Here is a 16,535-nt window from a genome sequence, read left to right on the forward strand (position 1 = left end):
CTTCTCTTGCTATTATTCCCCAGAATGGGTCTCAGGGGAGTTGCAGGGAGCAGCAGCCTATGCTGGCAGCATACCATGCTGACATCAGAGAGGAAACATCCTCTGCACCAGCTGTGGCTCTCTCTAGAAAAAAAATGATTATTTTCTCATCATATCTGCAAAACTTTAGCAAAAGCATTTTGCAGAAAACCACTTAGTGTACCTCACAACGCACAACTTGTGAAGGAAGAAAAACAAAACAAAAAAAAAAGATGGAAATACAAAAAAAAAAAAATCCCAATGACATTTTTAAAAAAGTTGGATCAGTCTCCACCGACGGAAACTTTGCGATTATTGGCAGTCATTGAGGGCGGAACAGACAGTGGCAGTCTTGCTGGGGGGTTTCACCAGTTGGCCTGACAGAGCAACACTCTGGGGAGCGCCCAGGCAGACGCGCGGAGCCTCAGAACTGGGCTGAACCGTCCTAAACAGGAGCCAAAGCATGCAATCAGCTCTGCGTAGCGGGATAAACAAGGCAACCCTGCGTCCAGACGTAGCAATTAGACAGCGAGCGCATCGTCATAAACAACCAGGAGTTCCAGGCGTTGTTTGTGTCCTGCTCATGTGACCAGAAGGCTGTTTGCTCCATTCTGGAGTTTATTTTTTCTTTTTTTTTTAAACACAATTTGAGATATTTGGGCCAGTTCAGAGTTTTGTAGATAGTGGATCAGACCACAAAAAGCCACATTTTGCGACAAATATCTGCATATTGGCATCTTTGACGGCATTACAAATAAAATTCACTGAAATTTATACAGATTTCTGGTATGTAGCAATTGTCTTTTGCGTGAAGTGAGGACTAAATATGGTTTAAAACAATCGACAGAATCAGCAAAGTCTGTTGTCTTTGGACATACAGAATACAGGAAATACAACCAAAATGTTTTCTTCAGTCTAGATTGAAGAACAAACACAAAAACCTGACTGGAAGATTGATGGGGTCAAGAGGAAGTTTTGTTGTTTCTGATTGGAAAGGAGTCGAGTTTGACTTTTCCATCAGAATACGTACGGGCTACTCCAAACAAGAAAAAAATAGAACAGATGCAACTATTCTGTAGAAGTAACAGGACTTGATTTTTGACAAAAGTGGCTTAATTTCCTCACATTCAGTGCGTTAAAATTTGATACATCAATTTAAATTCTACACTTTGCTTCCTGACTTTAGACATACAACCTACTTTTTTACAAAGACGTAGAAACGACAAAACAAACCCTACATCTGAACAAAGTCCACAGTGATTCAAGAATGAGGAGGGAACCAGAGAGCTGAGAGCTGGGAATTACAGCTCTTATAGGATTTTATTTGCTTGGAGAGCAGAACAGGAAAGACCTAAATCATCACTTAAATCACCCATTCGCAGTGACATTGAGAATACCCCTATTTAGACAGATACAGTCTACGACCAATTTTAAAGGTACTTGAGGTAGTAATGTCTTCTGTTCTTTGTTCTGAGGATTGCCACATCAATTCCATTTCCATCCTGCCACACCAGGTAGGATAACAATCTCTTTGTGCGAGTATGATAAGGTCATTTTGTGAAGATTCATAAGTGTGAGTCGAGAGTAAGGCGGCAATCAGAGGTGAGATAGCTTTTCCACCAGCGTGGCTTTCACCTAAATGCATTTTTACCCATCAACCCCTGCTCTAGCATCAGTAAAACAATTTTACCTGTCAAGTACACTACATTTCACATCCCTTTCAGTCTGGTCAAAGAGGGGAGATTACAGTTTCACACAGCGGGTTGAGTGCTCACACTTTGAAATGGAGAAAGAGCTGCAACCTGCTAATTACGCACAATTCAAGATGCACACGTGGAAAACGTGTCAGTCTAAAGTGTGGTCCAATTGGGAAGCACAATCAGGGACACTTCTTAACCAACCAGACATGGGATTTTAATTAGATCTGTTCAATTTAGACCGCATGCATAGTGTTAATTTGCAGGTCGAGGCTTTCCCAGATTTCATAGTCACCTTTGCTTGGCTTCCATGTGTCCCGCCATTAATCAATTGCGATGGAAAAAGAAAGACACTTCCCCTACCGGGGGAAAGTAATTTCTCCAGGGCAGGTTAACACGCATCACCCTGATGTGCACGCACAAACAGGTCTGGGCACTGCTGTTTAAAATTAGTGAGGGCTTGCTAATTAATTCCCCCTTTGTCACCAGGGGGGCCAATGCAATCTATCTGGGATGCAGCCTTTGTTAGATTAGGCGTCAGATAGGAGAGGAAAAACAATATCCATTAGTTTGCAATGCTACCTTTGTTATAACACGAAAAGAAGAAACGCCATTCCATTAGTCTAATTCCGAGGGAGCGCAGTGTTCAGAGGTGGTGATATCTTTGCATTTCAAGTCAAATGAAGAACGATCAATGCAACATTAAGGAGACAAATCGCGTGCGACGGATACAAAAAGCAGGGAAAGGCATTCTAATGAATATCAGCGCGTGGCTGCCAGATAGACGTCTTCAATTAAAATGGATCTGAGGGCTTTGATATCAATTGTTGTTAGTTAATATGACTGTCTCAATGATTCACTGTATTAGAAACAGCACATACATCAACAATGAAAACAAACAGAAAAAAAAAGACTAGACTAGTGTTGGAAGTGAATTAGAAGTATTGTCTTTTTATGCAAGATGAAGTGGCTCCGTGTTGCGTGCAAATCTGAATAAAGCTGTAATAAATATTCATTAGTCTCCAACACTAAAAGCTATTGAAAGTAGCTGCACACTATATTCCAATTATAGTCAGAGTCATGGGCCGATCAGGAGAAAGTCTGGTATGAACACCTAAAACAGCAGACTGAAGCAGCCAGTGGATGATAAATGTAATAAAACGGGAGAATCTGTCACATAAATGTGCTGTCAAATTAGTTGTGTCTTTGGGAGATTAAGTGTTGTACATGGAGTATATCTGCTGAAGACATATACTATGTTTTTTTTATTTTTACATCATATTCCTTATTTTAATCGCCATCACTAACACTCGATCTTTTACGTGATTGTGTTCTCCATATTTTGCTTTTTTTTAATGGAAAACCTTCCTCTTATTCCTAGCTGGTCTCTGTACTGACGTCAAATCTGCAATGAAGCTTCATCTAACATTTAAAACATGTAAAATTATCAATTACTTCCTCAAAAACTAATGAAAACTTTGACTACTTTTTATTGTTTTTTTCTTCTTCTTAAATATAAAGATTGACATAGGAAATTTGTGTGTTCGCTTTCCAGACTGTCTTAACTGAACTGCGTTGAAGTTAAGTTGAACTTGAATACATTTAAATAAGAATATATGAGTGAGTTTCCTTTTTTTAAATAAAAAAATGGCTTTGTTCATGTTAAAAGAATGAGTCAGAGTTCAAAAATGGGATTCTTCACTAACTCAAAAACCAATTTTTTTTGTCCACAGCAGCTTCTAACTGCATCAAACATAAAGCAGACTGTGTTAAATGTGCAGCTTTTTGAGTTACTTATTCTCAGCATGATTTCTTTTCATCATGTGCCCAGCATCACCGGCCTTACCTGAGGGCATCCATGGATCTGATGAAGTCTTCTCCCTGGAATTGACCTGCTCCCAGTCAAGGTCATCATCTCTGCCTTGGCTGTATCCACACGCTGCCAGCGGCTTCTCAAAGTTACAATCGCCTGTGAACAAAAAAAAAGAAAAAAAAAGAATGAATTTATATGGTTATCCAGTTTTTCTCATTACCTCGGAGCTCAAACGAATGAATATATAAATTAAATTCTTGTCTTTTTCTTTTTTTTTTCTCCTGCCGGTATTCATAATGCAGTATGCCAGACAATGAGATGCATTTAAGTGAGACAGAGTGAAGGATTACTGTAGTAGGCGAGGCACAACATACATTACCATCATTAGCAGCACGGCAGTCCAATTTCACAATGACAAGTATGAAGTGTCCAAACTCCATCATCGTTAGACATTATGTTCCCCAGCCGCACCGCCATCAAGCATAAATTGATTTATTTTCCTTGCCGGCCACAGAACTTTGCTGTTCACGCACTCCCACTCCACAGAGCCACTCTAATCCTTTTTATAAGCTGCTTGCAAAATGACAGCAAGCAACCATTAAGGCCAGGCTTCAACCATGCTTGGCGTGTGATCGATTAATACAAATACCCCCTTTATTCCTCGCACCTCAAAGGCCACACAGAGAACGTGAGAGACGATCTTTTTTTTTTTCTTTTTTGCCCCAAAGTGCTTTTCAATCCACTCATAAATCTACAAAAATGTAATGTCAGAACAGTAGGTGGCTGGAAGGAGTTCATTCTGAGTAAAAACATGAAATATAAAGATGGCTTTTAGATCAGAGTTGGTAGTTTTCCGACTTGGCAGACGACTTTGGACAAAATTATATGGTATTGCTTCCGATTACATTAGCGTTTTTGTTGTAAACAGATGTACCCGTTATTACTCTGAAACTTGCCAGAGATTAATCTAAACGGCGAACATGAAAATGTGTTCTGGCATGCTGTTTGTAAGGATATAAACAGAGGCGGCATGCTAATTTTATTGCTTGTGGAAATGTCCTTTGACCTATAATCCACAACAAGCCAAAACCAATATCTCATCTGTTGCGAGCTCCCTCTGACATTCTGCTGCACGCAGACAGCAAGCTGCAGTTTTTGTCTCCCTATTTATCTCTCTGGTGACATTTACAGTACATGTGCAAATGAGTGGAGAACACAGGATAATTAATACCCAGCACCACAGGGCAACTCATGATGATGTATTTGTTGCTTTGACTGTCTTTTTGAGGGGGTGGTTATAAAACGGCGCGACTGCAAAGTATCACAGGTAAAAAAATGTGTCGTTGTCGAGAGCTTGTCTGGAAAAATCCTCGCCTTGTTAGGATGGAAATGAGTGGGCTGTAGCCAGGCTACAGTGTTCCCACAAGAACAATAATCATATTTGTGTAAAAGAATTTCGGTTGTGGTCTAATAAATGATCTGGGGTACCAGCTGTCTCCAATTATTGCAAAATTTGGTCATTTTGAGACGATGTTGTCAGTAGACACCAATTTCTGGTTTTATTTGTGGGTTTTAGATGATTTTAAAGGCTCTAAATTTGTGTCAGTAAGGACACAAATTTCACCCCTACTTTATCCTCTTTACATTGATTTTCAGCCCATTGTAGAATTGATTTTATACTTTAAAACTCTTTAAAGTTAATATGAGTTGGGATCTTGTTCTGTCTGACTTATTGATATTAAGTCTTCCTGTAAATGGCAGATTAGTTTCTAAAGGGACATTGTGTTGAAAAATAAAAAATATACCTTTGTGTGCGCACCACGTATTATGTACCAGATAGTATCTCTTATGTGTGAGATACCATCTGGTATCTGGTGGAAGATGCTATCTGGTGCATAAGGCAAAGTTTAGTTTTTATTTTTTCCTTCAGTGTCCATTTAGGGACTCTTTGTCAGCAGCCATCTTTGACATAAATGAAAAATAACTATGAGGTGTGCACAGAAAAGTACATATATTTTTTTTACTTAAATGTCCCTTTTCCGTATGATCAAATTTCTAGTGTTGTATTTTCTGGATTCCTTTCATCTTCTTGTGATTTATACTGTAATGGGCTCTGGTCACCTTAGTTTGTTTGCTTGTAAAAGAGGAAAAATGTGCTACAGTCCATGCACCACACTGATATTTCAGCACAGAAAAAGAGTGATAGACAATGTACTAACACTTGAGAAATTCTATTATAAATGTATTGTTATTAAAAAGCTATTATTTTCCAATGTATAACTGAGTGGCATGACATTAGAATGAAAAAGATGTTTGATGAATTCACCCACCTTGCAGAAAATGAGCTGCTTATAGAGTCTAACATTGGGCAAATTGCCAAACTGACACCAATGAACCTGAAGACAATTCACCAAGACCATCAGACGATCTATAAGAAAACTCTGGACCTATGAAGATGGGGGCTGAAAAAGATCGTTCACAGCTTGCTCAGTCAGCTGGCCTTCCAAATGAATATCAATGTCTGTCTTGCCAAAACGTAACTTGAAAAACATTAACACGATTCTTTGGCTGCAGAGTTGTAGGAACAGGATCCTAAATATTTTGACTCAACGGTTTCAAGATTCTTTGGGCCGTGCCACCCGCCAGCTTCCCTCAGCATGTCGGAGCTTGAAGAGACCCATAGAGGTGACTTTTATTGGTGTCTGATATTCAAATCAATGGCACTGGTAAGAAAAGAGGCATATTCAGAACCAGTGGGAAGGAGGAGAGAATTGTGAACGCTGTTGAAGAGGAAAAAGAAGTCCTTTAAAAAAGTATGCAGAGCACAGAGGCAGATTCTTGCTTAATTTTTGAAAGGTTTAACTCTTTATTTTAAATGTCACTCTGTTCAATAATAAATCAGGAAAATGTAGAGGGATAAAAACGCAGTTCGAAGCTTCTTCGCCTTCAAAGACATCATTAACAGTTCTGGTCCATTAACAATTCTCTTGTTACTTTCCTCATTTGGCAACAATACATTAAAAACCATCTTCTGCTAACTGAAGATGTTCAATTTGAGAAAATATGCACTTAACAAAAATTGTAGGTCCCTTTTTAATTTCCTTTTCTTTCTTTTTTTTTACTCTGTCACTTACTGACCGGAAATATTAAGTTTTAACAGGATATTTTTGCAATAGACCATCACAAAGTGCACATAGGTACTCATACATCTATACAGTACTGTGATTGTAGCTGCATGTTTTCTACAGCCTGAAATTTCATTTCTCTCTCAGTCAGACTAGATGTAGAGCATCTGTTAACGTACTGAATCTTACCAGACTCACAGTTGGATTTAGTTCCAGGCCAGTGTCCATCTGGACCAGTAAAATGCAACTTTTAGCTATGTTCCTGGTCCATCACGTCTGAGGCAAACGGCTAAACTTCCTCCTCAGCATGTAGTCAGGTTCTGCAGAGTCTCACTGTTGGTCACCAGATTACTTTCCTCCACATGTTTCCTCTGTCCCCTACATGGCTACAAGGGACCTTATGATTTTCTTTCAATAACAAAAAATTCTTACCGCTCTTCTATAAATGCCGGATGTGCAAAGTAGTGAATAATTAATTAATCCTGTCACCAGATTTTCCCACCTGAGCAGTGGATCTCTCCTGTTCCTAGGATTCTTGTGTTGATGGGTTTGTAGGATGTTGAAATATTTCTTTATAACTTAAACTTGCTTTAAATGTCCCCAAAGCTTTATGTGAACAGTCAGGGCTATATGGTTTTAATAGTGCTGCACTCTCCGTATTTTCATTTGTAAATCATCTTTAAAGCCACATATTTTCAATCCACTTCAAACTTTTTCACTTCTTTGTGTCGGTCAATCACAAAACAAAAGCAATAAACTACTTTGAAGATTGTGGGAAAATGTTAAAGAGTTGAAGGGGCATGAAGGCACTTCAAACAGCATCCGTAGTTAGATGTGATGCCAGAGGTCGACACAATGAAAACACAAGAAACCTGCAATTTTATACCTAAATGAGAGCGGAAAGTGATAATGAACTAAATTACACAGTGTCTTCTCTTGGTAATTGTATTTTCTACCTTTTCCATAGAGGGATCTGATTTCTGTGTTGAACTAACCCATTCCTGCTTTTCGTGTTGACAACAGTCAATGCAAGGTATCATTAAGAGAGGGTAACAGGGTGTGAACAGGCAATAAATCAATTTGCACCGCTTTGATCGACGCTCGAGGCTCTTGGTGTCAGTATAGGGAAACTCTCCAATAATGCCTGCTACCTTTTATTGACCCACCATGCAGCGGTTCTGCACGGAGGTAAACACTGAGAGGCATTTCGTTCCAACAGAGATTATCACAAGTTCCTTCAAATGAGCGCGACTCCGCCGTTCCCGGTGTCGTAAATCAAAAAACAAAATGTGTCACAGATAACATGTGGCGTGTCACCAAAACAAACAAGCGCTTCTGATTGTACAAATTCATGCAGATGAACACATCAGTCACTACCATCATAATAGTTCTTCCCTCGGCAGGAGGTGCATATCGCTGCCAGTGTGTGGCTCAACCCCCATATAATCAGCCTCAGCAGCTGCTGAAATAGATATTCCAACGAGCGGCTGCCAGCTCTCTGAAGGAGCTTTAACTTTCAATAAATGCTTCTATGAGGTGTGGGTAGTCTGGGAGCACAGATGAATGTGCTCCACCCTGTCAACATTCGCCTTTCAAGAGAAGCAAGCGGCTTGAAGCTTAAAAGGTGGCCCTAGATATGTCATGAAACAATTTATTCCTGAGTGAGAACACACAATAGTCTTTATATTCTCACGCAGAGTGCATTTCAAAAGAAATCTATCCATCTTTTCCTAGACCGAGCCAGAGGCCAGAATCAATATCTCAACCCCTCAATGCTGGAGCCAATTTCTCCTAAAGATTTTCAAGTCAGACTTAAAAGGCCTTTTGTTATTGCACCTGTAACAAAAGTAAACTTTGGACATTAAAAGCTGTGTGCAGGAGAGTGTGTGTGAAAGTTTTGCACCGTGGCGGCGTGCCAAGAAGAATAAAAATGAGAGGGTGACAATGCAACGCCAAAGAGCTGATGGAAAACACATCATGTGCTTCTACACGTCCACGGTATTCTGCTGTCGCGCTTCTCAACAGCTGTGGAAAGGGACTGGCTTTCAAGAAGCAACAGGCGAAGTGATTTCAAACTTGATGTCAGTCAATCAAATTAATCAAATTTTATTTGCATAGCACATTTCAGCAGCAAGGCATTTAAAGGCATTTCAAAGTGCATTAAAAACCACCAGGTAGTCCAGCGAGTTCGGAGTCTTGGTGTTCACATCCCAAATGTTTGTCCTCAGCAACATTTCTGCTGTTATTTGCACATCTCCGTTTTGTAAAGAAAAACATTATGTACGGTTTCTAAAAATGATTCTACTCAGCTGCACATTTCTTGGATTGGAGTACGGTATTTATGATAACTGCCCGTTATGTTTCAGTTACAATCTTGTCTTTAATGTACAGGATGTTATTCTTAATTTTATTTGCCTTTATACATTTTTACTGTTATCTTTTTCTGGACCTAGACGTCTCGTTGAACCAGAATTTCCAGACTGTGGGACAATAAAGAATATTTCTATTCTGCTGAAGTATTGCAGTGTTTCTTCATTATTTCTGAGAAGTGACTGTTTATTTAAATTTCAAAGTGGTTTGGTTGTGCCATCTTTTAAATCTTATATGCAGTTTTTCATTAATTCTCTTATGTTCCATTATTCGTTAATAAGGTCGGCAGACTTAGAAGTATTTTATATTATTTCAACATTTTTTTCTGACTAGTAGTAATATTAATGTTCTGCAGTGGTGATGTCCTGGAGTCCCAACGTAGAAGCTAAAGATTAGGGTGACGGTAAAGAGGTCTTCCAAAATCAAGAGGCTTGGAGCTTAAACCAAAGACAGGTAGCCAAAATACAAGTTTAAAAATTCAAAAAGTTGATCAGAAATCAGAAAAGTTTGATCACAGTCATGATTTTTTTTTTTTTGATTATTGATAAGGGCACACAAATATTTCAACATCCCATGTTTCTGTTAAAATGTAAATACAAACAGGGGGCATTTACTTCAAGGCTGCCCAAGTTGAATTGGATTGAATTGGTGAATTGGAAAAGTGTAATAGCCTTCAACAACAAGTGTGGGAGGGGCAACAATGGGTTCAGCTGAGGAAATGTTTGTCATCTTACACTATCACTTGTTTCTCAGACTAACTTTAAATCATAAAATGTTAACATGGAAAGTTTTAGTGGTTTTGAAACAGTGTTTAAAATCAGAGTTTTAACTGGACACCAGTGATGTGCCCATGTCTATATAAGATGTTTGTATTGTATTTGCCTGTCCTAAAGCAGATACCAATTCACCTTCGTAGCAACCCGGTCCCAGCGGCAGATATCATTGCTGCAAAACCTCCTTAGCCTGTCTGCCAATTCTGCAATTACCAGCTTTCCAACCTGTTCTGTTGGGCCAGGAAATCACAGGTCCACCCTTCGCCCCAATCTGCCTTAGTGTCTGCACTTGTTTTAACAAACATCTTGTCTGCTGGCAGCCCCGCAGACTGAAACCACAAGGCAATCTGGGGTAATTTAAAACCAATGTCGACTATCTCCCTCCACCGCGGCCAGTTTAGAGCTTCACAATCCGGCAGCTAAGCCCCTCAGGGACTGATAGGCCTTTTCAGTCTGGCCCTATTTCACTTATCTATTGGCAGCTCCTGCCAAGTTCTATCTCTGCACCGAATTGCATGTGTATGTTCTCTGTTTGGGGACTTTGAACTGTGGGAAGGGATTTAGACGATCAATCTCAATATCATTATCAATCACGTCTTGCTGTTCACCACATTGATTTGGGGGGAAATAAAGAAGTTAGAGTGAAGATTTCCACTGATAATCTCTTTGGCTGAGCTGTGAGCTTGTCAGCAATGTTTTTTTGTTTTTTTTTGAGGCGAAACCAACAAACCGCATCAAATGTAACGGAGCTAAATCAGGATAAAAAGTGAACACTGCAGTATAAGCTTAAAACAGTTTAGTTTGATATCACAATGCACAAGTAAATAATTTAAAAAACTGACTTAGCACAATGTTCACCTCATTTTAAACCCCCACTGTCTCCATTATTTATTTTTTTCATATTTTGTCTTGTCAACCAAATATCAACTTGATGAATGTGCTTTACATCGAGGGTACAACACAGCTCCAGATCAAATGCGCCCATGTGCATGGTTAGATGTACATTGGAGATGACAGGCAGCCTTCTCCTCAGATATGCTAAATTTTGACAGATGATTTTGAAGCTATGTGTGCCGGCACGGGGGCCCCGCGTTCTCTTCCACTGCGCCTGTCAAGAACTTCCAGCAAATGACTTCAAATCCATCTCCATTCCGCGCAACCTGCCAGGCACCAATTAAGATGAATATGGATTCCAACTCTGAGACATGGAAGGTCCTTATTGTCATTTTCCCCGTAAGTAATAAAAATGAGGCTGTTGGAGGGGGGCGGATGTGTGGAAACACGTTGTGGTAATGATCGCAAACATTTTTTTTATATATATATTTATCACAGCTTCGAAAATGGGTGAGGGGCATTCAGTCCGACTTAGACAGACGCCCCCTTCCCCTCCCCACCTGCAGCGCAGAGTGTTTGTTTAAACACACTGTTTGGCTTTTGCTGCTGCCCGACTCTTGCTTGACAGTAACAAGGCTGGTTGACAATGGCTTCTGTGTCGTTCCCCCAGCATCCTCATTCCCAGCTCTGTAAACAGACAGAGCTACAATACGTCTGTCTCAGTGCCTCTGCCCTGCAGAAGCAGAAAATGATGCTGCTTCCTATTCAGCTTAATGCCTGACAGAGAGAAATAGGCTTGTTTGGCTCCCATTTCCTGGTGTTCAGCATGCCTCCAGGAATGATACGGTGGCTGAGCACAAGAGGCGCTTTATTAAAATGACTGTTTGTCTGTTGCACAAGTTAAAGCAGCAGATGAGAAGATGCGTTTTGATCTGTGGGGTTAGGATGCTTTATTTGTCACATGTCAAAAAGAAAAAGAAAAAAAAAAAAAACGAAGCAAAGACAACTTTCTGTTTAGTCTCATACTTTTCTGGTGAAGCCGACGCCGCAAAAATAATTTCATATGAAATTATAGCTCAAAACTGCAAGACTTTGAAATACAAATCTACACATAGTTGTTTCAACATGGGAATTAGATTAGATATGCTGACATCTCTGTCAAAAAAGAAATACAATGGGAGAAAAATAACATAGATGTCACCATTCCTAGTTTACATGGTATATATGGCAGGTAAGTGGCTTGCTAAACTCTTCATGCACTTTTTTCAACTTCCAACTGTAAACTTCAAGATATTTTATTATGATTTTATCTAACAGACCAACTTGAAGTGGAAAGAGAAGGATTCATGGTTTATAACTTTTATAAGATTTCAAAACAGTTCATTCAGTCCTTTCTATTTCGATACCTCTAAATAAAATTTGAATCCACCTTTGTTTAATTTAAATGTATAACTTCATAAAAAAGCATTATGAGGCCTAGTAAATGCCCAAAAGGCTAATTTGTGGGGAGTTTGAAAGCAGGACTTGCTTACAGAACAATATACAGCGGATAGTCAGTTTGCAGCTTTACAACATTAAACATAAAGTCAGAGTTATAATGAAACAGCTCAAAATATAAAGCACATTCAGGTGTTAATAAAAGTGAAAGTAAACGTTTGAGATTTTACAAAGAGGAAAATGTATGTCTCTAGATGTAAATAATGCTAAAACTGAGAAAAGTTATACAAAGCAATGACTCTGAAGAGGACGAAAACAAACGAACCATATTTTTATTTTCATTTCCTCGTTAAGCTTTTATGTGTTGGTCTATCACATAAAATCTCAAGAAAATCCACTGAGGCTTGTGGCTGTATTGTCACAAATTGTAAAATGCCTTAAATATACTTACAAAATATAGTTACAAAACTAAACTACAGGACTCTCTACCATTTGAGAAATATGATCAATAAATGAAATGTATTCATTCTTTTGGACTATACCTTGTTTTATGTTAGTGAGCAAAGTTTTAAAAACTCGTCAAGCCATCTAAAACTCAAGTATTTTTACTTATACTTTCTGTGATTAAATCATATTCAATGATTTACTAATTGAACTGATTAATCTGTGTTTTATTATGTGTTTTCTCTTTAAAACCATATCAACAGCACTTCTTTGGAAGGTACCATTAAAATAAAAACTTACATACTTATTATAAAACGTAAGTCTTGTCTGTGCTCAGCACTAAAAAGCTATTTTCTGACTCCACCCGTTTACAGTTCTGGGCATGGCCCATTGACCTAAACCCCTCCAGTCGTCCTAATGCCTAACAAAATTTTGAATTCTGTTAATCTAAAAAGGAATAAAATGCTAATGACAATGCTAATGTCAACTTCAGCACTTCCACCTCCTCGCCAGCTCTAATTTGTCAGACATGCAAGTAACGGCACCAGAAATTAGCCCAAAGGGAGATCTCCTCTAGAGAAGAGAATGATTATGTTTGATCATGGAATGAACAAGAACATTAACATGCTTTGTTAGTTTTCTTTTCAGATCCGGAACAAATGCTTGCTTTATGAGCGGAGGAGGAAATAATTCAAGGTTGAATGTCAAAGTGTCGCGGAATCGCTAATTAGAAATTAGGAAAACGAAAAGAAAGGTTGAATCAATCCATCTCCGGAAAGAGAGAAATCTAGGTCACATGGGATGCCGTTTAATCTCTCGGCGCGCCACGGCGCTGAGTTGGGAACACCTGATGTGGAGAGACAGCGCACAGGTGGAGCGGCGGCTGCCTGCGCAGGTGAAAGGGTGCCGCGAGGATCTGAGCTCTGCCTTGACAGGTGTGGCTCAAGAGATTTCGGTCCCAGTGGGAGCTTTTTTTGAAAGTGCCATCTCAGGGTCTTCACCTGCGCACTTCAAACAAATTCAGGCCCTTTGTTTCTCTGCAGAAGCCACATAAATCAGCTAACCTGAAAGAAAAGTGCTACGGCCCAGCTTAATCCTCCTGGGTCACGGGGGAGCTGCTGTGGAAAGCAGAAGGCGCACGAGGCCAGCTTTCAAACGTACTGCCTGTTCCGACCGACTTCTCGTTGCGCTCCATGGCAGGGGAGTCTGGAGGAAAGGGGTTCCTTTTCAAAACAGGTGGGAGGAATCACATTCTAGAGTGACGAACTCTAACAGACGGGACATTTTTGGACAAAACAGATCATTAGAGCAATGAAGGCCACCGACAGCATTTGCCACAACATTTCCTCTCAACGTGACAGGATACCGTCTCCACGACTTTGCCGTGGTTCCCTCAAGCTACTTCTGCAAATTACATCTCAATCAATTTCCTCCGTCGACTAATGTTGCCCATTATCACAGCTAGATTGACATTAAGGATGTTACTAATTAGGAATTCACCAAGTTCACCATCATCACAATCGCATTAGCCACGAGTTATAGGTAATTCAGGGGCCATCTTGCAAGAATTGTGGAGAATTTCTCTCCTGCAAGGTGACATTGTTTAATCACAGTGGTAATACACATGGTAATAAGCCATGCCCTCTCAACTTTACAAGCAGTTCCAACTATCAATTTTATTCAATTCTGGTTTTGGGGAATTGTTCTGTTGAAATAATTTAAGCCACACCAGTAACTGGCTTACAGCTAATTTAACACAACGTGCGTCCAAAGCTACACAGGGTTCCTACACATTTGTCAAAATCCCTTTATTTCAAATGCAAATTTTTAGAGTACTCTGTCCTCCTTAAGTAGTTTTTAAAGTATAAATATGACACAAAAGGAAGCTGAGAAAAACGAGAGACAGGAAGCACATGAGGAACGTGGACAAAGAGATGAACCGTATGGAGAAAAAAATTAGTTTTAATAAAAAATGAGAATTATAGTCATAGAAAAAATGTCAGCTTAAATTCACAGCCATATTGTTTTATATCTGCGTTTTACCTCAATCCAACTCGTAAAGCAGAAAAAGCCACCTCTCCATCGTTGCCTGAACAATTGTTATTATTAAAATTTACTGAATGCTCCTTTTTTTAAATTTGCGACAGTCAGAGTCAAGTCTTCCTAATTTTCTAGCCACAAAGCATCATAGCTGGTGCAACGCCCAATCATCACTCTCTTCACACTGGCTTGAACAGGAGGTCTGAATCCATGCACCACTTTTTTTTTAACCTTAATGCACCTTTTACTTTATAGAATAAGAATAATCAGAACTCTTTGGGTAAAATGTTACTTTTCCATTACCCAAGAGTCCTGTTTTGTTAATTTTTACTTCACAAAGTAGAAAAGCACTCCACAGGTTTGGCTTGTCCCAGTATAATGTGTTCTCTTCACATTGAAAAAATAAATTACTCTTGTTTTAACAACTGTTAAAACAAGAGTTTTAACAGTTGTTAAAAGCATTTAGAAATTGTTTTTCTAAATTAATTATTAAGTTAACTACAAATGTCCTCTCTCACTGTGAGAGGACTTCTTAAGCCAAACTCAAGCATCTGCTTTCACCGTTTCTACTTGATCCAGCTCAATTACTTAACTTTTATGAAACAGATTATTATCTATTTCACTTTTTGCTTTTTTTTTGGTTTTCATCAAGTCGGGTACGGCGTTTAAAAGATGAATACCAAAAATCATTTAACTAATCGGATTAATCTCATAGTTAATTACAGTATTAAAACATGTATTGTAAGTACGTTTCATTTCAAAATGCTAAAGTAGTGACTGTGCTTTATTGTAGTCCTGTAGGTTGTTCCCAGCACCCCGTTTCTTTAAAAAGGAATAGTTAATCATTTTAGCTGAGATCCTCCTTTGTGTTCCTGCTGAAACAGGTTTCCAACTGTGATTTCCTGGAGTCTGTGGTGGTTGCTTGGCAACGGCACAATGGTTTTGTAAGAATTAACAAATGGATTAAATGCATTAATAAGTGAACTTTGAGGGGGGCAAACTGAATGTAATCTTTGGACAGAGCAGTTTTATACAGCAGTAGCTGATTGTAGTTTAGTTTTTTTTTTTTTTTGGTGGGGGGGGAGCAGAGCGGTGTTGATGTTCTCAACTTTTGGCATGAACAAAGAATGAGGAGGTCTCCCTAAACATCAATGTGCAGGCAGTGAGGCCATGTGCAGAGCTAGTGTTGCAGAAATAATATCCAACATCTGCATCTTTACAGTGACAAATCTATAAATATACCATAAAGATTTTTCTTTTTATAAATTCACAAGTGGCACACATTCCCGCTAATAAGACAGAATTGTGTCTCATGCTATCTCACAAGATTGGAGCTTAAAGAGAAGGGGATGTGTGGCCATTTGTCTTTGCGCATTTTATAATTTCTATCATCCAGAGGCTGTCTTTTTTTAGCTCACCCGACAGGTTTTCTACAAGACGGATATCTGGAAAACAATGCAAAAGACAGAAACAGAAGGAAAGAGAGAACAATAGAGGATTACAAAATGTACTTTCATTCTGAGAAAAAAAAAAAAAGCTTTCACCTAAATGCAATTTGCAAATATGCAACTCACATTTACGCACAGCGACAGCATAACGCATACCAAATGAAACTTTCCAACTGATTTGTTATCAGTTCAGACAGATAAGTTTCATGAATAAGTCAAGGTTACAAAGGGATTCCCTGACTCATTAATAGTATCAATTTTTAAATCTAATTATTGTGGGACTGCTCATGACCTATTTTCTGATTTAAGTGTTCCATCCGAACCTTACACATCACAGAGGAACCTTTAATGTTTTAAAAGGAGCTCCATCTCCTGCCGCGTGCTCCTCTGGGAGACCTCCAGGTCCCCCCACTGCTCGTGTCCCCTGCAGGAGGAGAATATTACGATCTTCCATCCCGGTGAATGATTGCAGATATTAATGTGGAGGGGAAAAAAAAGACTTCTCAAACCCAGTACCCCTCTGATCTCTTGTTACA

General features: G+C 39.1%; 1 protein-coding gene across 1 annotated transcript in view; it reads right to left on the reverse strand.

The window, feature by feature from the left end:
• The window catches only part of LOC106929367 (receptor-type tyrosine-protein phosphatase mu-like), a 192,654-nt gene that overhangs the window by 142,867 nt on the left and 33,252 nt on the right, over positions 1-16,535 (reverse strand). The window contains exon 2 of the mRNA XM_088014377.1: positions 3,562-3,684. Coding sequence (XP_087870503.1) covers positions 3,562-3,684 — 123 coding nt within the window. The remainder of the gene's footprint in view (positions 1-3,561; positions 3,685-16,535) is intronic.

The sequence above is a fragment of the Poecilia mexicana genome, unplaced genomic scaffold (assembly GCF_051168715.1).
Source record: "Poecilia mexicana isolate PSO_F unplaced genomic scaffold, ASM5116871v1 scaffold_17, whole genome shotgun sequence".
Lineage (NCBI taxonomy): Eukaryota > Metazoa > Chordata > Actinopteri > Cyprinodontiformes > Poeciliidae > Poecilia > Poecilia mexicana.